The following is a 15,944-nucleotide window of genomic DNA, read 5'->3' as shown; positions in this document are numbered from 1 at the left end:
AACTGGCAGGGAGGGAAGGAATTTTCCAGGGCATTCCATGCTTCCAAGTATTTGGGGAGGGAAATGGGAAAGTTTCTCTGGAAAACTTTTCTTTATTTTGGAACACTAAGGGGAGCATTTATCTGTTGTTCTGGTATTATTGGACATCACAATTGTCCAAAAAAAACAAGACTTTTGCCAAGTACTTATCTGTGCAATATATTCAATGCCTACCATGCCATTGCCCGTTGCAACATGCAGCTGTCAAAAAACTCAAAGCCAAATAAATCACAAACGAAAGTTGTCGTTGATAATAAAATCAGTCATATTAACCATGTAGCAAAAGGAAAACAGATGTGAATTCTAAAGTTATTAATCATTCAGTATTTTTATATAATTTACAACAACTTATATTTATATAGTCTTTAATGTAGAAAAATACCCCAAGGTGCTTCACAGATAAATATAATTTACTAATAATGGTAATTTTTTTCTTCTTGATTTGAGGTTATATGGGCCAGAGCATATGTTCCATCAGTCATAGGCACCTCCCTTTCTTGGAACCAATAAGATCTCAGGTCATGTCTTTAATTGTAATTAAGTTTACCTTGTTCTCTGTATTTCCCTTTATTTTTGTGGATAATTTTATCAGCTCCAGACTCTCCAATGCTCTCCTTGCTAGCCTCCCATTCTCCATAAACTCTAACTTGCCCAAAACTCTGCCACGCGTAACCTGCTCTGTACATACCCTGCTTGCCTATCAGCCCAGCTTCGATACCGACATTGGATCCCCGTCCCTCAAAGCATTAAATTTATAATCCTCATCCTTGCCTTTAAATTTTTTTGTGGCATTTGCCACACAATCTATAAGTAATTGCATCCAGCCCTACGTTGCCCCCACCAAACACTCCATTTGGCCTTATGTGCATATCTTCCTCGCTTCACCTCACCATTAATGGCAATGGTCTTGAACCACCTGGGCCCCTTTCTCTAGAATTCCCTGCCTAAAGCTCTCGACATCTCAACCTTTCTCTTCTCCTTTAAAAACCTTTCAAAAATTCCCCTCTTCAACCAAGCTTTTTTTCACTCATAATTTCTCCTCTTCTGCTTGGCATCTGTATTCCATAGCCTATTTGTGAAGCGCCTTAGGACATTTTTACATTAATGGAGCAATCTAAATGCAAGTTATTGGTGTTTCTATTCTTAAGATAATAGTAACTACTGGGGGTTAATTACAAATCAAACGCTCATTTGAATCCTGAAATTAAAATGCAGCCTTGCAATTCATGTACTTGCATTATATGGCACTTTATGTTGAAACATCTCAAAGCACTGCTGCCTACAAATTCATTTTGAAATGCAGTGACTGTTACTTGATGTTCTAAACTTGGGTCATTACTATCGATTATGCCCAGAACAGCATCCAACCATGGTAGATGTTCAACAAATTGATTATTGCAAGAAACTTTAAGGGCTAGAAATTCATTTTTTGGTGAAAGCGGTATTTTTTAGCCAAAAGTATCGCTTTCACTCCGCTACTGTTACGAAGCCTAAAATTCGGGTTTCAATTTGCGCAGTGGTAAAAATCGGCATTGCACAAGGATTCGTGGCGCAAACTGCGAATTTTCTGCAACTTTACTCCGAGACCAATACCGCTGCGAGAGGGGAAAACACCCCCCAAAAATTGTGAAAAACCAAAATCACAAAACATTCACAAGGCACTTAACTAGAGAATCGCTGCAAAAAAATTTATAAAAACTTTAACTTTCCTTTTTTGCAGGTCTTCACACTTGCTGCTTCAAGGGCTGCGACGCAGCTTTTTACCTGGTGTTTTTTTTCATCCTTAATACAGGTGCACTGTGAGCTAAATTTTTGGCAAAAGCGATATTTCGAGTCTTGCATGGCGGCGGTCCTCTCCCCAGCGGTATTTAAAAACCGCTGCCACGAGACTTCTCTGAATTTCCCGGATCACTGTTTTTCGCCAAAAATAGAGAAATATCGCCAAAAAAACGGGCGCAAGGTTGGCGAATTTTTAACCCTAAAGGTTACAGCAGGGACAATGTGTAAAGCTATTTTTTGCAGGTGGGTGGAGTTAATTAAATTCTTGCAGGCTTAATAACTCCAACAGAGTTCTTTTTTTCATTTCCATCTCCCTCAGAAATGTCTGCCTACTGAAAACATCCAACCTAATGTGCATTTTAAACCATTTTTAGCAGCTTTTAAAAGAGCACTTTAAAAAAGGTCAGAGGTTGAACAAAGGCATTTTATAAACTTAATAGTGGATTCTTATCACAAAATTCCCAGTTTATTTCTCTTAAATTATACTAGTCCCCATAAAGTGTTTTTGGAAGAACCCAATCCTACCAGCTTTTTAAAAACAATTGAATTGAAGAGGACTGACAATAGCATCTAGTGCTTATGGGAACTGTTTTGCTTCCTTTCTGAGGAAAGTGGAATAGTTACGTAGATGACAATTTTGTAACAATTGTCACAATTATATTGTGTTTTCTTTAATAAAGTGTAAGGAATGCAACTGTAACCAACTTTATAATGAATATTATAAGAAATGATTTTACACTATTTTGATGAAGGCAATTAAGTTTACCACCCGACTTCAATTTAAAAATTACATTTTTCTATATTTAGTAATATTAGCTGTTTGGCATGTGATTCTCTGGTGGCTGTGTAGTAAAACAAAACTCCCTTTTGCCTTTACTTCTGTAAATGCAATTTTATTTTCCATACTCAGAAAAGCATAACGTATAAGTTTTGAAATGAAAATTTTAAACATATTATACTTTTTCATTGAAAATACATCTGTAACCTGTAAGGTCATTATTCAATCCTATTCCAGTAATCTTTTCTGAAAATGTCCTGTAGAACTAGAGACTCTCCCACCTTCAGTTTTCCTTCAAAAGACTCCTACACGTGTATGTTCCTAGGGCTTGACAGGGTAGATGCAGGGAGGGTGTTTCATCTGGCTGAGGAGTCTAGAAGCAGGGCTCACTGTCTCAGAATAAGGGGTCAGCCATTTAGGACTGAGATGAGGAGAAACCTCGTCACTCAGAGGGTGGTGAATCTTTGGAATTCTCTACCCCAGAGGGCTGTGGATGCTCAGTCTTTGGGTATATTCAAGACAGAGATTGATAGATTTTTGGCTATTAAGGAAATCAAGGGATATGGGGATAGTGCATGAAAGTGGAGTTGAGGTAGAAAATCAGCCATGATCTCATTGAATAGCGGAGCAAGCTCGAGGGGCCAAATGGCCTACTCCTGCTCCTAATTCTTATTAAGTGGAAATGCTTCTCCTCCCCTCAATTTGTTTTGGCAAGGGTTATGACCCATTCTTCCCTGTCTCCTCCAAATTTCATAACTACCCATGCTGTTACTCTCCAACACTTTATATGATGTTGTGCCCCTCTGTATCCATGTGACTGTTCTTCATGTGTGAGCCTTAGCCGTTTCAGCACAGCCAAGTCCAGCCCCATCCTCAGCTGGCATCTATATGCACACTTCTCGCTGAATGGCAACTGATTTGGGGGACTCTGGTTAACGCCCCTCTCCAGCCGGAGATGCTGAGGTCAATTGTAGCACTTCTACTTCCCCCATCTTAGACTGATAACTCAGCACAGGAAAAGGATCAAAACTAGGACTGCAGGGTCCAGTACCAATCCACTAGGTAGATTACCTACTGAGTTACCAGATCAACTAAAGTGAACACCTCATCTGTTGCCACCTCAAGGGTAAACTCAAAAATAACCTTAGATTGCAAATGCAGTTGGATCAACCAGCCCTCGTTGCAAATGTTGTAAAAGCAGGCGTGCTACTCTGCTGGAAACAAATTTATATATAATTATTTCTTAAATAGTATTGCAATACTAGCCGTTTGGTTCTACCACCTATACCAATTAGGAAACATTCCCTGAAGACTCATATCATTGAATAATATTTCAGTAAGTGTCTTCAGACTGGTGATCATAGCACATTCTTCTTTCTTTAGAGTAGATAATTTCAACATTCTCACACTTAGGTTCCAGTCACAAAGTCTTTGAAAACCTGGCATATTGATCAAACAGCAGTAGTATGAATAACTGAAAATGCATTTAATTCTTGAATCTGTAATTAGTTTCATTCTTTCAAGATGAACTACTCTTATATTCTTGATTCTTCACATTAGTGCCCTTAAGCTACTAGACTTCATGTAGACAGTTGAATTAATATCCCATATCAGATCAGTGCTGCTTCTGAATGACACCAAGTACCGCCCTGTAGAAAAATAATACAGTTATTAATCTGGCTATATTAAGCTCCCAACTTTAACTAATGCCCCGCTTAGTATTAACATTCCTGATTTTGCACAAATCAAAAGTTTGCCATCTGTATAGAGGTTACCATCCAGAGGAGGTGGTCTTGAACATGTCGTACCATGCAATTGGTTACAGCCACTATTTATTCTAATTTATAAATATTACCTAAACTTTTAAAGTAAACACACAATCTTAAGCAATCACTATCCCATTTAATTTGTAAATACAGAAAACTATCCCACTGGCTCTTTTCATTGTGAGTAATTCCATGAATTGTTGTAGCCCAGTAATCAATGCACCATAAATACATTTGACCATATATGTGTGAAGTTCTGGCTTCCTGCACATAAGAAAACCATATGCAATCAGTATGACCACAACTCACAGATTTAAGGTGATTGGCAGAAAAACCAAAGGTGACATGAGGAAAAACTTTTTTACGCAGCGGGTGGTTAGGATCTGGAATGCACTGCCTGAAAGAGTGATGGAGGCAAATTCAATCATGGCTCTCAAAAGGGAATTGGATAAGTACCTGAAGGAAAAAAATTCCAAGGCTATAGGGAAAGGGCAGGGGAGTGGTATTAGCTGAAGTGCTCTTGCAGAGAGCTGGCACGAGCTTGACGGGCCAAATGACCTCCGTCTGTGCTATAACCATTCTATGATTCTATAACTCCCTTCTAAAGTCGATACTACTCAGTTTGATGCTGAATACCTGGTCCTTAAATCTCCGATTTAATTTTTTTAAATTACTCAAGGTATACTATGATAAGTAAATGACATAATTGGAGGGTTTTGCTGAAAATAATTGTTGTGCAATAGATATTGCAATTTTAAAAAACCTATGGGAATATCATGACTAAGTAGTTAAAAATATTCACAGTGCATTCAAACTGGTGAGTCCCTCATGGGTTTGCCTTGGGTTTGGAGGGCTGATTTATACTGGCACCTCCAAAACCCAAAACGAATTGCTAAAGATTACTTAGATTCACATCATGATGTTTGCATGGTGATGTCACAAACATGCACGCAAAACAATTCCGTTAATTTTGTGGCCATTAAAATATTTTTTATATTGTATCCAAAAGGGGCAACCAATTGGGGAATCATCTTAGACATTAATGTTTTTTTTTCTCCCTTATCCTGGTTTGGCTTTGCCCTTGGAGATCTCAGCTGCAGAAGACTGTGTTTACACTGCTGCCAGAGATCCGCAATTTGGGTTTCAAACTACCAGTCAGGTTGGGAGATCAATTGGATTGATTTTTTTTAGCTCAGCATCTTTAGCATTGCAGTGAAGTAGTAGCCACTTTGCAGCAATGTATAAAGATGAAACTACTGAACAGCTATATGCATTAACACACTATCAATATTGAATGTTCTTTTTCCCATCTCCCATGTGCTCAGTCCCTATATCCAAAAAGAAAATTCAACTCCTTTCAAAGCATGTTTCTGTGCTGTAAATACGTTATAAAGTCTCTGCTGGCTGTGTTTATTGTGTTAAAAGCCGTCATTCTACTCATATAAATCTCATTTTAAGCCCCATATTTGCCAAGCTATTGTGCTAGACAATTAAGGTAATTGGATGCAAAGTCATAAAGTAAATATTCCTGTCCAGAGTTATTAAACTATAATCTAATTGCATGCCCTATTCCTGCCTCCATCATATTGTTAATCAACCTGTTAAGTATTCTTATCTCCAATCAGTTTGCAGTCCTTCAGAGAATAGTGTCCCCAAACCCCTTGCATAAATAGTTTTTAATCAACCTGGTAAGTATTCTTATCTCCGATCAGTTTGCAGTCCTACAGAGACTAGTGCCCCCAAACCTGTATTGCATAAATTGTTTCCCAACAAGGGTTTGTTGCCACAGCTGATGAGGATAGATTTGGCTGCAGCCCAGGCTCTTGAGGTGGCTTTTCCAGAAACTGTCTATCCATAAACATTACCTTTTTTCTGGCTCTGGTGACAAATGCTTATTTGTAATGCTGGGGAGCTTGCATCTAACAGCAGTAGATCCAAGACCAGTGGCATGTAGATGAACGCGCTTTGAATCTCAACAGCCTAAAACCCTGAGCAGTTTGGCTGCCTATGGCTAATTTTCAGGCATTCTGGCAAATTGGTGCATCTCTGGATAGAGAATAAAACTGTAATCTAGTAAGTCATGAAACAGAGCAGATACTGTTCAGAAAATGTAAGCAGAACAAGCAATGGTGATTCTAATATGGTCTTACTATTATGAAATTATGAAAGGGTTTGATAGAGTTGGCATAGATATGTTTGCACTTGTGGGTAGTCCAAAACTAAAGGCCATAAATATAAGATAGTCACTAATAAATTCAATAGGGAATTCAGGGGAAACCTCTTTACCCAGACAGTGGTTAGAAACATAGAAACATAGAAAATAGGTGCAGGAGTAGATCATTCGGCCCTTCGAGCCTGCACCACCATTTAATGAGTACATGGCTGAACATGCAACTTCAGTATCCCATTCCTGCTTTCTCGCCATACCCCTTGATCCCCCTAGTAGTAAGGACTACATCTAACTCCTTTTTGAATATATTTAGTGAATTGGCCTCAACAACTTTCTGTGGTAGAGAATTCCACAGGTTCACCACTCTCTGGGTGAAGAAGTTTCTCCTCATCTCAGTCCTAAATGGCCTACCCCTTATCCTTAGACTGTGACCCCTGGTTCTGGACTTCCCCAACATTGGGAACATTCTTCCTGCATCTAACCTGTCTAAACCCGTCAGAATTTTAAACGTTTCTATGAGATCCCCTCTCATTCTTCTGAACTCCAGTGAATACAAGCCCAGTTGATCCAATCTTTCTTGATATGTCAGTCCCGCCATCCCGGGAATCAGTCTGGTGAACCTTCGCTGCACTCCCTCAATAGCAAGAATGTCCTTCCTCAAGTCAGGAGACCAAAACTGTACACAATACTCCAGGTGTGGCCTCACCAAGGCCCTGTACAACTGTAGTAATACCTCCCTGCCCCTGTACACAAATCCCCTCGCTGTGAAGGCCAACATGTCATTTGCTTTCTTAACCGCCTGCTGTACCTGCATGCCAACCTTCAATGACTGATGTACCATGACACCCAGGTCTTGTTGCACCTCCCCTTTTCCTAATCTGTCACCATTCAGATAATAGTCCATCTCTGTTTTTACCACCAAAGTGGATAACCTCACATTTATCCACATTATACTTCATCTGCCATGCATTTGCCCACTCACCTAACCTATCTAAGTCACTCTGCAGCCTCATAGCATCCTCCTCGCAGCTCAAACTGCCACCCAACTTAGTGTCATCTGCAAATTTGGAGATACTACATTTAATCCCCTCGTCTAAATTATTAATGTACAATGTAAACAGCTAGGACCCCAGCAAAGAACCTTGCGGTACCCCACTAGTCACTGCCTGCCATTCTGAAAAGTACCCATTTACTCCTACTCTTTGCTTCCTGTCTGCCAACCAGTTCTCAATCCACATCAGCACACTACCCCCAATCCCATGTGCTTTAACTTTGCACATTAATCTCTTGTGTGGGACCTTGTCGAAAGCCTTTTGAAAGTCCAAATACACCACATCAACTGGTTCTCCCTTGTCCACTCCACTGGAAACATCCTCAAAAAATTCCAGAAGATTTGTCAAGCATGATTTCCCTTTCACAAATCCATGCTGGCTTGGACCTATCATGTCACCTCTTTCCAAATGCACTGCTATGACATCCTTAATAATTGATTCCATCATTTTACCCACTTCCGATGTCAGGCTGACCGGTCTATAATTCCCTGTTTTCTCTCTCCCTCCTTTTTTAAAAAGTGGGGTTATATTGGCTACCCTTTACTCCATTGGAACTGATCCAGAATCTATGGAATGTTGGAAAATGACTGTCAATGCATCCGCTATTTCCAAGGCCATCTCCTTAAGTACTCTGGGATGCAGACCATCAGGCCCTGGGGATTTATCGGCCTTCAATACCATCAATTTCCCCAATACACTTTCCCGACTAATAAGGATTTCCCTCAGTTCCTCCTTCTTACTAGACCCTCTGACCCCTTTTATATCTGGAAGGTTGTTTGTGTTCTCCTTAGTGAATAGCGAACCAAAGTATTTGTTCAATTGGTCTGCCATTTCTTTGTTCCCTGTTATGACTTCCCCTGATTCTGACTGCAGGGGACCTCCGTTTGTCTTTACTAACCTTTTTCTCTTTACATATCTATAGAAGCTTTTGCAGTCCGTCTTAATGTTCCCTGCAAGCTTCCTCTCGTACTCTATTTTCCCTGCCCTAATCAAACCCTTTGTCCTCCTCTGCTGAGTTCTAAATTTCTCCCAGTCCCCGGGTTCGCTGCTATTTCTGGCCAATTTGTATGCCACTTCCTTGGCTTTAATACTATCCCTGATTTCCCTTGACAGCCACAGTTGAGCCACCGTCCCTTTTTTATTTTTACGCCAGACAGGGATGTACAATTGATGTAGTTCATCCATGCGGTCTCTAAATGTCTGCCATTGCCCATCCACTGGTCAACCCCTTAAGTATCATTCGCCAATCTATCCTAGCCAATTCACGCCTCATACCTTCAAAGTTACCCTTCTTTAAGTTCTGGACCATGGTCTCTGAATTAACTGTTTCATTCTCCATCCTAATGTAGAATTCCACCATATTATGGTCATTCTTCCCCAAGGGGCCTCGCATAACGAGATTGCTAATTAATCCTCTCTCATTACACAACACCCAGTCTAAGATGGCCTCCCCCCTAGTTGGTTCCTCGACATATTGTTTGAAAACCATCCCTAATGCACTCCAGGAAATCCTCCTCCACCGTATTGTTTCCAGTTTGGTTAGCCCAATCTATATGCATATTAAAGTCACCCATGATAACTGCTGCACCTTTATTGCATGCACCCCTAATTTCCTGTTTGATGCCCTCCCCAACATCACTACTACTGTTTGGAGGTCTGTGCACAACTCCCACTAACGTTTTTTGCCCTTTGGTGTTCTGCAGCTCTACCCATATAGATTCCACATCATCCAAGCTAATGTCCTTCCTAACTATTGCATTAATCTCCTCTTTAACCAGCAATGCTACCCCACCTCCTTTTCCTTTTATTCTATCCTTCCTGAATGTTGAATACCCTTGGATGTTGAGTTCCCAGCCCTGATCATCCTGGAGCCACGTCTCTGTAATCCCAATCACATCATATCTGTTAACATCTATTTGCACAGTTAATTCCTCCACCTAGAATGTGAATTAGAATGTGAAACTCGCTACCACAAGGAGTATTTGAGGCGAATAACATAGATGCATTTATAGGGAAGCTAGATAAAGACATGAGGGAGAAAGGAATAGAAGGATATGCTGATAGGGTGAGATGAAGTAAGTGGGGACGAGGCTCCTGTGGAGCATAATCAACAACATGGACCAATTGGGCTGAATGGCTTGTTTCTGTGTTGTACATTCTGTGTAATTCCAAATTTATCAAATTCTCTGTGCTAGCACATTTCAATTGGTCCTTATTACAGTCGCTATCAGTTGCACCAAAGAGTGGAAATGTATAACTGTACCAGGCCATGTTGTCTGTTGGGTAATAATGAAGCTTTGGCACTGTTGTTGAGAGTGGCAGATTGCTGCAGCCTCCTCTTTATTATGGACTGACAGCAAACAACCCTGATGGTTGTAAGATGGCCAACATTTGTAGTCTGAATTTTCTTGAATGCGAAATCCCTCAAATATCTTATAACCTGCAAGACAGTAATAGCAAAAGTGTTATATCCTGCACAATTCACCTTTCATGCATCAGCACGTTTGAGCTCTGAAGTTACATTCAAATCTGAATTGAACAACTTCAGAATTCAAAATCTGAAATGACTCTGGATCCATTTAGGTGCTCCAAATGTAGAAGAAGCCTAATTGTGCTCCCTTAATTTCAAGCATGGTCAGTAATAATAACTGAAACACATTAGTATTTAAAATCACCTGATCAACAGGGTAAGTTCATCAAATGTATTGCAAATAAAAGTATAGGTGAACAAATCCATAATTTGCATATTACATCTTGACCAGTGGTTGTGATGCCATAGATGTACTCCGACAACAAATTAAAAACTTTGACAAAAGTTAAATTACACACTTGTGATATAAATGGACCATTTGATTTTTAGTGATTTGATATGAAATTTATTCCACAGTTTTGTGATGTAAACGCAAACGTGTAATGTGTATGGGATTAAAGGAGAGGACACAGCTTACAATTTGCGCAGTCACTGCAGTGCCACAAAGCCTTCTCTGCACTCAGTGAAATCTTACTCCGTTCCCATATTGGTAAATTCCAAACAGGGGAAAAAAATGACACATATAATAGCTTGGCATAAAACACAGGTAGCACAGTAGCACCGTTTATTGGCGCACCAGTGCTCAGTGCCTGATATAAATAAACTGGATTATATTTCCCCACATTGTTCAATTCATCATTTGAGCTACAATGAGCATCAAAGTGCCAAACAAAGGCTGTGGCATCTATGTGGAAAGGAAGGAGAAAAAAAGCAACAAAATAGGATTATGTTGTCTGCAGGGTACCTTTTGTCTCATTGTAGCCATCCAAACAGAGATTTGATACTGGCCTGGAAACAAACTGCCTCCTTGCCATCTTGGCAGTGGAGATATGAAATTGAGATGGACATAAATGGAAAATACACTGAAAATATTGCAAAGGATATAGAGAAAACCTGTTGAATCATTTCAGATGATTTTTATTGCACTTAAAAAGAGTTGTATAAATTACTTTAGATGGGGTGGATAATTCATGGAATGTTGTATCAAATGCTTAAGCACAAAATATCTCTACTTATCCCCATAAGAAAGATTGGGATCTATATTAAGATTTTTATTGATGTTGCAAATGTGTATTTGGCCCATGTATAATGATGCAAGTTCACATTGGCTCCAATACAAATAAAATCTGTATTTTCTTTTCCATCGGTATCTGCCCAGTGTGATATGCTATTAGAAGGCTGATTCACATCGCTGCGGGACATGCTGAGATCAGCTGCAAGGAGGATTTGTATCTGAGAAGATCTTGCTGTCCCCGCTGAAGAAATAATAAATTGGGGGAGGGAGTAAGAATATTAAATCCAAAGCAGTACCTTCCAGCCAGGACTGAGAACGATTAATACGATGCAATCCAGATTTGTAAAGATGCAACACTTCTTCAAAAGTTTCTAGCGTTTTATTAATCCCATATCGGAGGTCTCCTGTGGGTAATATAAATCACATTCAATTTTCGACGTTACCGCTACTTCATGGAAAAATGCAAGTAAAGGCAGTAATTACCTGTTGCGTTCATAATTTCGCACAGGAGAGGTCTTAAGGCAGAGGGTGCACTGTAGGGCAGCAGGTATGTAAAGAAAAATCTTTAAAAACGGAAATGGAAAACATTAATGGAGAAAACATAGTCAAAACAACACAACGTGGAAAGCTTATTAATACGTGGGTATAATATAAGTGAATGTAATCAATTTGTGGATGGAAATTAGAATTTCAGTTTTAAAGACTGTATTAAAATGAACTTCAAAAGTTAAAAATGTACGGGAAATGCGTTAACTTGCAATAAGCCCAGGGCAGCGCCCAGGTCTGTAGATACCTGAATGCGTTGTAAAGGTTTCTCTTTTCGTTTATTCTTTGACATTTCCCTTCTGCTCCACATTGAAGATTGAAGTTCCTGGTGGGAAACTCCAGGACACAGTCACTGTCTGTCTTGCAGGAAAGTTCTTCCGTGCTGACATCGTCCAAATCCGTTACTTTGAGCTCTCCGTCCACAATGACAAATTGATGCGGCTGGAAATCCAACAAAAGCACCGAGCCAAGAGGCGAGTGAGCCAAATAATGGAGCAGCTTCACCAGACTCAGACAGATCTGAAACAGATACAACGCAGCATAGTACAGCACCGGAAGGATACCATCTACCCCCGAACACGCAAGAATCGAGACACCTGCAACACGAAGCGGTGCATTCATTGGCAGCTAGAAGCGGAAATGCTGCATGAGATTTCTTGTGTACTGTTAATTGTTGTCGTTTGCCCTGCTTTAATATTAAGCAGTTGGCTAGCAGTTATAAAAAAAGCTCTTCTTGGGACATTGCCATGGTTCAGTATATCTTCTGAGTGTAATACTGAGCCGAACAGACTAGGATAGCTGTCGGCTCCCGTGCTCACCATCGAGGCTCACGCGTGTAGAATGGGCGGTTGGGTCAGATACCAGAGGGAACCATGGCCCAGCAGAAAGCCGCATTCTTTAGACGAGGAAGCGAGAAATTCGGTGGGGAAAATATAATCCTAGTGTTACAGTGTGACTTTCAAATACATAATTACAACAGATTGAATGAGTGTTTCGACCACATTTGAATTGATTTGTTTAGTCTTGTATTGCAACACTTGTATGAACGGTATTCCTTTCCTATGAGTGTGTTTGCCTGACTGAATACTAATTTAGAATCTATTAATAACTAACCTTCACCTGGTGTATCCAGCTCCATCGACAGAGCGGATCAGTTTCAACTGGTCTTTGTGAAACTGACAAATGCCGGTGGTTCAGGCAGTCGGTTGTCACTTGTGTTATAACAGTGGCTTCATTTACAGCAGAATTGGTAATGTTGAATTCTCCTGTGTGCCACCTCCTCGTTGCAGTGTTTTAATGGAGAATTGTTTTTTCTCCACAGACATCTGCTCCAGACCACTGGCACACAGGATAACTCCAGTCTTGCCCAGTTTAGTGCCGAGAACTTCTTGATAATTAGGTTTTGTTTTCTTACCCTAAATCTCTCTTCCCAGGGAGTTTGCAAAAGCTTAATCATCTCCACTGGAGTTCCCAGTTCAATCACCGCGGTTATTACAGGCCCATCTTCCAAACTATTATCGTAGCACTGACCGTACAACTGTATGGGGACAAAAGCTAAATTAGATAGGAACTGCACGCCGAAAACACAATAGAGGACGCAAAGTCTATGTAATGCTTTCATGTCAACATCATAGATAGCAATGATAAACTTCTCCTGTCCTAGGGGTTGTTTTCATCAAACACAGAACTACTACTTGCATTTATATAGCGCCTTTAAACATAGTTTTTAAAAGTCCTAAGTCCCATGATGTGTAATCAGACAAATAAATTGACAGTGAGTAAAAGGAGACATTCGGAGAGGTGAGCAAAAGCTTGGGGAATCAAGGAATATGGGGATCAGCCAGGAAATGGAGTCGAGGTCAAAGATTAACCATGATTTTATTGAATGGAGGAGTAGGCTCAAGGGCTGTGCGGCCTACTCCTATTTCTTATGTTCTTGCTCAAAGAGGTGGGTTTTAAGGAGCATCATAAAGGAGGTGGTAAGCTTAGGGCATAGACAGCACTGGGCCTAAATACAGAGGCCAAGAGCTCCCATACGATTTCCACCCAATAACACCCTCATTTTGGCAGACTCAAATCAACTAGCGCAAAAGATCGTGGAATTTTAAGCATAAGTGAGTTGTGCGCATAACTAACTACTTTATGCTTAAGTATCCGCCATCTCTTGCATTACTTCAACAGCCCCTTCACCTGAACCAGTCCCCACCCACAAAACTGGGCATGTCCCCAGGTTGGAAAGGCAAGTTTCTACTCATTGCGCTCGTTCCGGAGGTTGGTCACATTGTGCTCAGATGCACAGGTACCCTCCTCACATTAATCCCGTGTTAATCACATCACCAGTCGTCAGTTGAAGTCACTGCCCTGCTGCTGCAGAAATATCAATTAGTTGAAACAGAGAGATAAGTGATGTTTGCCATGTGGTCTCCAGCCTCACTCTGACTGGGACCCCCTACCCTACCCTTTACACTACCCCATCCAAGCACATTTCGGCTTGCTCCTATTTCTTATGTTCCGTTCGTGAATCGGTTATGTTTGATTACGCTGCTTGATTGCGTTGCTTCATGGGACATTTTATGTTTGGTCTTATGCGAATGAGTTTGCACGGAAACTTGGGCGTGACTTCACCTCGCCAAAATTAGCGCAGTGTCAGGCACATTCTGGGCGCAATTTGCCGATTGCACCCATGGCGGAAACTCCGGGCCCTAATCCCACTAACAAACTTCTGAAACCTCTAATAAGGTTGGATTCCTTTGGAATGCAACACTGCTCACATAAAAAACGATCACATACAATATAAACAAGTGAACGAATAAGGGTTCTATTAAACCCGTCCAGTTAAAACCAATCAGTATTCAAACACAACAGGGATAAGAAAGGAATTGTTGGTAGTGGTTTGTACTGTTCTATCCAGGGTGTGACTGACCAAAATAAAGTGAGAATACTGGAATAGGAGCAACAAAAGCACTGGGCGATGAGGCAAATTCTATTTCTATTGTACAGGATTCCTGGATTATTTTCCATGACTTTTGGATTACAACCTAATTGTTTACAATTTGAGCCATTCGTTTACAGTGACTGAACAGGTTCAATTCTGATTCTGACATTCTGCGACTTTTACCAGTATTTTGCAGATGGAATTCTGCGATTGGGTCAATTTTTCTGTAAACTCCATAAATCAACCCTGAAAGTTTAATGTAAAATTGAAGCAATGCGAACGCAAGCAATGTGTTACCTAATCTTTAGAACAGTGATAAATGAAGTTATGTACCTCACAACTCAGCCTTAAATGAATAAAGCGCGATTACTGTCACTACTGCATAACGCGAATACAGTTATACCACATATAGATTATCTATAAACACCAATCATATTCATTGTGAAAGCTGCCAATTGCCTCGCTATTTTATTAAATTAAAATGTTATGTCTGCAAATAAATTAATTTATTATAACAACGAATTATATTAATAGCTGCCTTTAACTTTAAGAAAAACATGTCCCCAGGCACTTCACAAATAGAGATAGGTTCAAACTAATTGTGTCAAGTGTCAAGACTGATTGTAATGAGAATCAATCTGTGCCACAAATCAGCAGTAGCTCCGGTTACCTGGATGATATTCGGATGCCGAAGCTTTTGGAGCAGAGTAATTTCCTTAATAATTTTATAAGCCGCCAGTCTGTAGCAATCCCTAGCTTGCCCATAACGCCGTATACAGCGCATGACTTCGTTCCCCTGGCTGTTAACAGCTTTCAGGGCGATGCCAGTGCCGTCCTGCAAATTCCCTTTGAGAACAGTTTTAGTATAACCAGAGCCCAGGAATTCAATTCCTGTGATATTCCTGAAGTCGCTGCACCCGAGAGCCCCCCTGATCCGATTATCATCAGCTCCTCTCGCTTTCTCCCACAAAACACTGAAGACATCGCTGGCAGTGTGAGACCTTCCGAATGAGGATTCTCGAACACGGTCGGGATCAGAACCCCCCACAGGTTGTGGTCGGCGAACAGGTTCTTGGTAACGAATAATTTCTTCCACTCTTTCTTCGATTTCGTCCACCAGCTCACGTCGCCGAGGGTTAAAAAGCGACTCGTGTGTGTCCGAACCCCAACTTCTTTCAGCGACAGCCCTTCGCCGGTGAGAGCTGGTTGATAAGCTCAGAATCAGAAGCGCTAAAGTGAAAAAGAGAGCTGCAGAAACAGACACGGCGCAAAGCTTTCTCATCGTGGCAATCCTGTGCCGGGCCACTGCTGAAATGGCATCGCTGGATCTGATT

General features: G+C 40.7%; 1 protein-coding gene across 1 annotated transcript; it reads right to left on the bottom strand.

The window, feature by feature from the left end:
- Positions 1–4,147: 4,147 nt before the first annotated feature.
- LOC139262773 (extracellular tyrosine-protein kinase PKDCC-like) lies at positions 4,148–15,892 on the bottom strand. Its single transcript, XM_070877923.1, has 7 exons — positions 15,281–15,892; positions 13,090–13,212; positions 11,923–12,194; positions 11,613–11,692; positions 11,426–11,533; positions 9,848–10,024; positions 4,148–4,245 (listed from the first exon to the last, which is right to left on the bottom strand). Exons 1-7 carry the CDS (start codon positions 15,890–15,892, stop codon positions 4,148–4,150), a joined length of 1,470 nt encoding a protein of 489 aa, XP_070734024.1.
- Between the last annotated feature and the right edge of the window lie 52 nt (positions 15,893–15,944).

The sequence above is a fragment of the Pristiophorus japonicus genome, chromosome 4 (genome assembly GCF_044704955.1).
Source record: "Pristiophorus japonicus isolate sPriJap1 chromosome 4, sPriJap1.hap1, whole genome shotgun sequence".
Taxonomy (NCBI): Eukaryota; Metazoa; Chordata; class Chondrichthyes; family Pristiophoridae; genus Pristiophorus; species Pristiophorus japonicus.
Note: the sequence above shows the minus strand (reverse complement) of the source record. Positions and strands in the feature narration are given on the sequence as shown.

Coding starts and splice junctions, on each gene's coding strand:
- LOC139262773 (XM_070877923.1), bottom strand. CDS start 15,892: ATGAGAAAGCTTTGCGCCGTGTCTGTTTCTGCAGCTCTCTTTTTCACT. Junction 10,025..11,425: donor TTCTCAGTCCTGGCTGGAAG/GTACTGCTTTGG, acceptor ACTGTCTTGCAG/GTTATAAGATATTTGAGGGA. Junction 4,246..9,847: donor CCAACAGACAACATGGCCTG/GTACAGTTATAC, acceptor ATTTTTCTACAG/GGCGGTACTTGGTGTCATTC.